This window comes from Grammomys surdaster, unplaced genomic scaffold, assembly GCF_004785775.1.
Source record: "Grammomys surdaster isolate TR1022 unplaced genomic scaffold, NIH_TR_1.0 125669, whole genome shotgun sequence".
NCBI lineage: Eukaryota > Metazoa > Chordata > Mammalia > Rodentia > Muridae > Grammomys > Grammomys surdaster.
In genome coordinates this window covers 154,820-163,733 of record NW_021620506.1, presented here as the reverse complement: position 1 = coordinate 163,733, position 8,914 = coordinate 154,820, and the positions used below count along the sequence as shown (strand labels likewise).

The window sequence follows — 8,914 nt, the reverse complement described above, 5'->3', positions numbered from 1 at the left end:
CTATAATCTATCTATCTATCTATCTATCTATCTATCTATCTATCTATCTATAATCTATCTATCTATCTATTATCTATTTATTTATCATCTATCATCTATCCATCTATCTATCTATCTCTATCTATCTATCTATCTATCTATCTATCTATCTATCTATCTATCTATCTTCCACTTAACCTCTGTCATTTGTCCTTTCAGCCCCCCTGGCTCTGGGCTCCTATAGAGCACTGTGAAATCTTCCCTTCTGACCTTATCACCTTCAAAGAGTCTGCTTCTCTGGACCATCACTGTGGAATCAATATATGAATTTTGGGGGTTCACACATATGTTATAGTTGCATCATACTGACTCCCTGTCCCCAAACCTACTTTTAGCGTAATATTTAGCTCATGTCTTTTTCATGGCACTGTCTGCTCTCCTACAGAGCAATTTTAACATAGCAGCAGTATATTCTGTATGTGATATTGACTAACAGGTCCAGTGCCATGTGCCACACCAGAACACCTCATTTGTAGAGAATTTAATTTTTGACCCGATCATAATCATAGATTTTGTTAAAACAAACCAAGATGGAAAGAAGAAACTAAAAGATGAAGGCTGACCCCTCTCCAGCTAATACCTCCACCTCCTCAGGTCTAGATATTGAGAGATACTGAATGTTTATCTTACTTCTTAAAAATTCTCACAACAGAATAAAGACTCTATTTCCGGGTCGGATGGGAAGTTTGCTGGAGGGATAAACATGGATGTGAAACAGCGTAGGAATTGTCCCCATGGCATTGTCCCCATGGCAGGGTAGGGAACGTGCAGATGGAAGTGTTGTTGCAAGGAGTGTATTGATGCACATCTCCTGTTCTCTGGGCCATCCTCTGGGACACTCAGAACAAATCAGGCTGATTAGAAGAGGAAATTAGAGAAGCCCTGAGCTGGGACTTTGAATTGCTCTCTACTTTCCGCAGGATTATGGACGTTACAATTGTTTGATGACTTAGAACCAGTGGTTTCTAGACCAGATCTCAGCTTTAACTTATAGAGTGGAAGTGAATTCAGAAGCTTGGGATGATGGGAGGTCTTGGCATCATGATGGCTTCGGGGCTTAGATTTGGACCTTACGGTGGTTGGTTGGAAGGCACGCTGTCCACTCATCTTCATTCTCATTTCTGTGTGGTACACATAGAGCCGTCTGAGGGATCAAACACTGTCTTATGGAATAGGCTGGATGCTGAATGGTTTTGCCCAGCTATGGACTAATGTAAGTCTTCTGGGCATGTACAGGTCAGGCTGAGCTTGGATGCTGGGTGAGTTGGCTCTATTAGGTACATTTCCACTTTATAAATTTTCATCTGGCATTGAGTTTGTCTGGGGTGTGATCCATCACAAACAGAAAAACAGATGGTCCTGCCTGGATCATTGTGCCAGGGTCACACTTCTAAAATTATCTTCTTCCGGGCTGGTGAGATGGCTCAGCGGTTAAGAGCACTGACTGCTCTTCTAGAGGTCATGAGTTCAAATCCCAGCAACCACATGGTGGCTCACAACCATCTGCAATGAAATCTGATGCCCTCATATGGGTGTCTGAAGACAGCGACAGTGTACTTACATATAATAAATAAATAAATAAATAAATAAATAAATAAATAAATAAATAAATCTTTAAAAAAAATGCCTAAAATTATCTTCTTCCAACTTGCTGGACTAAGAGACATCCTTTTATCCTGTGAGCTTCTGAACTCAACAATGACCTGATTTTGCTGTTTGCATTTTCCAAATATCTTCAACACTTCCTTGAAACACCAAAGAAGAATGCTGAGCCTCTCTTGTGGCCAACTCGATGTCACTGTCACTAATAGTCACAAATGTGTGATTTCAGAGACTCATACAGCCTCATTTTGTGTGGCTTGCCAATCTCTGTTGTGATAGCTTCAAGTCATCTTTTTCTAAACATTTTTCAAATTTTTTATTTGTTTATATGTATGTATGCATACATACACTCATATATATAATTTTGTCCATATGTATGTGCACATATGTACTTGTTAAAGTGTGAGTGGAAGCCAACAGTTATCTTCCTCAGTCACTTTATCTTATTTTTTTTGAGACAGGGTCTCCAATCCAACACATAGCTCATCATTTCAGCTGGCGAGTGAACACCCAGAATATGCCTGTCTTTGTCCCCCAACACTGAAGTTACAGCCATATACCATTAAACCAAGCTTTTTTGTTGGTTCTGTGGATCTGAACTTAAGTCCCTATTTCTACTTAGCAGCATTACTCCTGGGCTCCCTCCCTAGCCCTCAGGTAACCTTTGCACAGCTTTTTCTAGTGGACAATGGCCTTGGTTACTATGTGTTTTGAGTTGTTTTTAGGCTGTTTATGTAATTTTATCTCCTCTATATTACCTACCAACATATTTGCTGTCAACAGTCACATTTTTTTTCTTGTTTGTGACAGCCTTTTAAACGGGACTTTTTAAATCCAGAAATGCATGCATAACAACCCCGAAGCACTTGGCAAAGGTTTTGCGTGAACCTTTTCTGGGCCTTGTATGGGTCTTGAGCCTAAATTTTCCTCACTATAGCTTTTTGTTAATCAACCACTCTGAAACAGGGAGGATGGCGTTCACTGTTGTTATCTGAAATTCTCAGAAGTGTTTTGGCCCAGGGAGCTGTTTGGGATGATGGAGACATCTGGTGGCCTATCCATATTGCAAGATTACTGAGAAATTGAGAGTTAGTTTTATAGGGATTCTATATATGGAAGTCATTGTTTTCTTTATTTAAAAATGACTGTGAGATTTCAGGAAGATGATGGCTGATGGCAATATAAATGTGTGTACCCAGCAATTTGGAGTGTTAGCCCTCTTCCCTAGAGTAGTGACAGGACTTTGCTGGTGGAAGCCGTAAGGCATGGTGTAGCCATCACAGAGAGGAAGATGCTTTTTACCCCACTCCTTCCTCCGCAGCTTCCTTCTATCAAGGCAGCTTGAGGCATTATGGTGTCACAAGAAATCTCCTGTAAAGTCACATTTGACAACATGCTCACTGACAAACCAGGTCTCACTTTGGACAGTTGGGTCATTTTGCATAGATCACAGATTCTATATGTCTTCCTATTAAATATCATCTGGTTACCATTGTCTCCTGCTTGTTGTTGATGATATCATAGAAGTCGCTCTCTTGCGTGTCTCATCTGCCTTTCCATCCTGGCTGGTTACATCTTCCATTGAATAATTTCAGGGCAGGGCAGCACAAGGCAAGACAAGAGGGAAGGCTCTTTTGATGTCCCATCAGGCATCCTTCACTCTGCCAAGGCTTCACTCATCAGCTTTCCTGGATGGGCTGTTCAGGCATACGTGAGTTCACTTAGATGCCTTGACCATTGATGGAGGCTTCAGGAGCTCTGTGGTCAGTATTCATCTCAGAGTCAGCGCCCTGCTTCATGGTCTCATCTGTAGGCAGCCTGATGTAATGCACATGGATCCGTGCTGACTCAGGCAGACACATTTTTCTTGTGATTATTGCCTAAACAATACAGTAGGACAGCGACTTGCCCAGCACTTGTATCACTCAGAGATGAGGGAAAGCATGTGAGAGATGCTCACAGGTTCTGTGCAAGCACTACCACTCTATTACAAGGGACTTGGGGGTTTCTTGGATTTGGTGTTGTGATAGTCTGTTTACTTTGTTAGATTATTGACTCTTTTTCATCTCATAAAACCAAAGCTGTATCAATTAAACAGCAGCCCCTTGTTCCTGTTTGCTCCAGCCCCCAAGAGCCAGCATTTTTTCTGTCCCTATAGATTTGTCTATTATCTTGAATGCATCCTGTGACTGGAACCCTGTAGTCCTGTCTTCCTAATGACTAACTTTACTTATCAAATCCTTGAGGGTCCCCTCATGTTGCAACATGGGTCAGTGTCTCCTTTCAAAGAAGAATGTTGCTCCATGGTGTGTTTTTATCATAGGGTCACTAGAGCCTTTGACTTCATTTGGTCCTCAGTCTCCCTGTCTGTCTAGGATGGGGGTGGGGTGAGAACCAGGCCACAAACTGGGTACTGAATTCTGTTTCTTTACCTCTAAATCTGGGGTCTGAGGGCCAGGACTGAAGCTATTGGTGACTTTCTTGGGACTGTTGTTGGTGTCACCTAAGGAGTGTGGATTTGTCACTTTTATACTCTACAGGTGTCACCGGAGTCACAGAGCACCTACCTCATGAGCAAGTCCTATTCTGTGGCAGACTAGCTTCTCTAGGGTAGCCCGGCACAATGGCTGCTTAAGGCTGAGCCTGCGGCTATGACTTCTTCCCAGTCCCCAAGCCTCTGTGGGACTTTCAGCCTGTGTGTGGCCCTGGGCTCCTGCCACCTGGCCTCCCTCTGACTTACTGAGCCATCTCCCATCTGTTCTCTTTTAACCATTCATTAACAAAGAAGGTTTCTGGTCTAAATGATGTTTATGATCAACATAGAAAAGTGTAAACATTTCAAATGGAAAAAACTCACAAATTCTTTGCCATCTTTCTTCCCAAAGGGATCACCATTCTTAACATTTTGTTCTCCTCACAGCCTTGGTTTTCTTAAACAAGTGCCTTGTTGGAAAGGGGACTTGGAGAGGAGAAGGCCTCCTGGGGAAGGTCCCAGATGATGGTGTCAACACATGCACACATGCGTGTGCACACACAAACACACACATGCACATACATGCTAGTGTTCGTGCACATACAAACACACTCAAATGCACATACACATATACACATGCACACACATATTTAAGTGCACACATACACATGCACACACACATGGACACATACATGTACACACTCAAGTGTGCACATGCACACACATACATACACACATACACACTCAAGTGTGTACATGCACACATACATGCATACACACATACACACACCTGAGCGCGCACGCACACACACACACATACACATGCATACACACACACACACACACCCTTTCCAGCAGAAGCAGAGCCTCTGCTGTGACGTCTCATTATGACTCTGGGTCAGCACACCTCTTTGTCTGTGTGAAGCCACCGGGAACAGGGAACACTCAGGACTCAGGGCTTGATCAAATGCACCTCAGGTTCAATGCCAGCCAAGCAGTCAGCAGTCAGGGTTGGGAAAACTGTTCTTCGAATTCCCTTGTGTACTTGACCTTGGTGATATCTCTTCCCCTTCTCATCTTGGTAGTTGCTACCTGTGTATCAAGTCCTCACTGGAAAATCAAGGTGGGAATCCATGGCTGCATTTCAGCCATTGTGTTAAGGCATCAGAAGGGCCTGCTCCCACCTCTGTAAGGTATGGAGCCTCTGACTCCTTAGCCGGAGAGGGCAAAGAGGAATATTTAACCCTCTCAGGACCATATTGGTGATGAGAGGGGATGGTGAGTTGGGCTGAGGAGACCGTCTTGCTGCTTTTGAGCAGGATGGGCAATCATGGGCAGACTGGTTGAATATGCTGAAGAGGAGGAGAGGGGGTTGCCTGGCCCTAGCAGTGAGAGGCCAAGCATGTCCTTGGGAAGGGAGGGTGGAGGCCTTCCACTGTATGTAGAACTGACACTGCTTAGCTCTGTCCCTCCCCCTCCCCCAAGAGGCTGGTCTCTGTGAGACACGGGTCTGCAGGGCTGTGAAGGCAAAGAGGGCACTGGCATTGTATCAGGATTAGTGCTCTGAGGTGGTCTGAAGTGGGGGACTTCCAAACCATGCTCAGACAGGAGAAAATCATGTTACAGACACTTGTGGGCATGTCCAAGATGGCAGACAAATCAGGGACACAGGGGACTCTATACTTTCCGGGCTTCTCAGCTCTGGCTTGGACCTCTTCAGGAATTCTCTTGCACCGTGTGTCTCATGTTCGTTAGTCAAGAGGCAACACTTGAGTAAGAATAAGAATCCAGGTCACAAGTGTGTGCTCAGTGTATTTCCAACAACTGCTTCAGAGCCCCAGGCCTCAGGCCTTTCAGCCCTTGGGCCATAAGCAAGAGCCAACAGTTCTTTCCATAGAATGGCTGGATCCAAATGACCTTAGTAAGCACTGTATTTTCTCAGCAACATCAAAGGCATTTGGAAAGGATTCTTACAACTGGAGAGACCATCAGTTTAAACAGCTAGCACCCCTTTGTAATGAGCTGCTGCACACGGTGAGCCTTGCTCAGCTTCTCCCACACACCAGGTAGAGAACAAAACTACTCTTATTTTATGCCCCATGTGGTCTCCCCTCCCCCACCCCCGTGTGGTCCCTGCAAGGTCATGCTTCACAAAGATTTGATCTTCTTGAATGGAATGTGTTCTGGTCTCACAGTGAATCCAGGAGTGGTTTTGAGCTAGCACATTGTTTGGCACCTGGCAGAGTGGCTGGGTACTCAGCAACACCTCACGGTTAAGGATGTCTTAGCACACAGTTTGGGGGTGTGGGATAACTTCATCAGACCATCATAACAGTCTTGTGATATATACGTATCATTCCATTTTGCCCAAGTAGAAGCCAACATTCAGAGAAGTTGGTATGTTGGACTAAGACAACATGGATGGCTGTCGAAAGGACCATGGCTGACCAAGTCTCCCTGCTGCCATGACTGTCCTTTGGATTACCAACTGGATGCCTTAAGCCATGCCTCTCTGGGGACCTGTGACTTTGTCTTCTGACTAGTATCTAAAACCAAAGAAAATCAGTGTCCCTCTTTTGGGGCCCAGCCCCACCCCTAGCCCTAAGAAACAGGGTATGGACATTGATAGTGTTGTTTTCCTTCCTCTAGGGGGCCCACTGTGCTCTTGCTGTGTCCCAGACCCTATGGGGCTTTCCTTCCTCCCCACTTATGGCTGCCAGAGTAACCGCACCGCCAGCGTGGCTGCCCTGCGCATGAAGGCCCGCGAGCATTCAGAAGCTGTCCTTCAGTCTGCCAACCTTCTGCCATCCACCAGCAGCAGCCCGGGCCCTGCCTCCAAGCAGGTGCCTCCAGAAAGCAGCCAGGACAAGACCTCCCCAACCAAGGAACAGAGCGAGGGAGAGAAGAGCGTATGAGGGTCCAGAGTACCCGGCTGGGAGCAGCCTCAGCCCTGCCATCCTCTGAACCACAAGGAGTAGCTGCCTCCTCATGGATCTGGCAGGGAAGGGGAGACCTGAAGCTGGTTGAGACCTGGAGAGTCCTTCTAGAATTCTGCTGGTAGGCTGTGTTGTTCTGGCTTTTTCTTTGGTGACATTTTCCGATGGCTCTTAGTGACTTTGGACACCGCTCTGTGATGAGGCCCCTGTTTTTTGTTTGTTTGTTTGTTTTTGTCTTGTTTTGCTTTGTTTTGTTTGTTTTCCAGGCTAAGCAGCCTTGGAGCAAAGCAGATTAGTTCTTCCCACCAACCTTCTTGAGCTATTTGGGAAGGTCTTGTCAATTACAAGGACTATGGCATGGTTCGTCCCTGAAAGATGCCAAGAAGTAACATCTCATGACAGGAAATGAGACAGTCACTCCCATATTGCTTAAGAACCACAGAACTGGTGGACTATCAACCAGTTCTCACTCCCTTCAGCCAAGACTGGCAACAATCCCTTTTCTCTTGTTTAAAGGAATTAGCTGAGGTTTTGGTTAGAAAGTGACAAGATATGAGCTGAGGACACAGCGGTCCTGACCCTAGCAGATTTCCGTGGGCGCATCTGACCTGGTCCAGTCAGACAGATTGTCAGTTATGTGCCCCCCTCCCGGAGGGGGGCTGCAATCCTGATACTGTGTGTGTGTGGAGCAAATGTAGGTTCCCTGCAATTAGAGTGTCCACTTGCAGGCCTCGCCTCTCTTCAGAAGAGTGATGGGAAATTCACCAATCAGAATGTAGCTTTGTGGCCCATGAACGAACAAGAGTCCCTGAAGGGGGAGGAAATCCTTAAGATCCCTGAAATACTTATGCCCAGACGAACTGCCCTTCTTCATTTCCCCCATATGTAGAGAGGGCGATGAGTCAGGACACCCCGGAAGATGACTCCGTGTGGTGGAAGAGAACGGAGTCCAAAGGGCCAAATTTCATAGAGATTTCTGCCTCAGTCTAGTGTGGCTGTGTCCTTTCATGTGAATGGTGACCTCGGAGCGATCAAAGGGAGATGTGCAATAGCATGAACCCGGTTCCTGGTCCGGTCCTGGAAGAGTTGTGGTCGTTGGTGGCTTTTGCTGATGATGTTGCCACGCAAACGGTTATTGCTTTCATGAAGGCTGCTATCATTTCAGTTCTGATAATTGAGAGGCTGTGCTTTCAGGCTCTCCGCCTCCCCTTAACTCTTCAGGAGCGCCCCCTCCCTGTAATACTCCTAAGTGTATCGTGCCTCACTTACGGTTACTGCAACACATTTGATGGAACACACTGTCTCCTTTAAAAAAAAAAAAGAAAAAAGGAAAAAAAAAAGCCAGGTCCTTGTTCTTGCTGTATTTTGCTTGTTGAGTACAAAGATGAAGCGATTTGCCAAAAAGCGGCCAAGTTGCTTCCATTTCCCTGTAATTACGAAGGTTTGGTTGGGCGATGTATGCTGCAGCCCTTATGCACACTAACTCTTCAATCTAATTGTTTGATTAAACTCGTATTTCCTCCAGAAAGGTACATAAATAAGTGAACTGTTGGGCAAATTAAGAATACTTAACAGCATTGCATCCGAAAAGTAGTTATGCTGATTAAATTTTGTGTCCTTGAGGACTTTCAGGAAATTACTTTTGATCGTCAATAACACAATTAAGTAAACTACACACACATTAGCATGAATAATTGATAAGAAATTATGTATTACCACGAAGCACTGATTTAATAATTCATGACGCGACACTCCAGTGACTGTGCAAAACTGGATAACATTGAAAAGTCTGCCTGACGTTCTGGAAAGAAAGGAAAAAGAGTGAGAGCCAAACCTCTGCAGAGATATCTGAGCACTTAGTTCT

The 8,914-nt window shown here is 45.2% G+C and overlaps 1 protein-coding gene across 2 annotated transcripts in view; it reads left to right on the top strand.

Annotated features, from left to right (window-relative positions):
- Nucleotides 1-8,360, top strand: part of Drgx (dorsal root ganglia homeobox) — a 29,548-nt gene extending 21,188 nt beyond the window's left edge. The window contains exon 7 of one of the 2 annotated variants that reach the window (XM_028787557.1): nt 6,764-8,360. In XM_028787557.1, coding sequence (XP_028643390.1) covers nt 6,764-7,029 — 266 coding nt within the window. In that variant the 3' untranslated portion in view covers nt 7,030-8,360. The remainder of the gene's footprint in view (nt 1-6,763) is intronic. The other variant, XM_028787558.1, reaches the window with a different exon arrangement.
- The last annotated feature ends 554 nt before the right edge of the window (nt 8,361-8,914 follow it).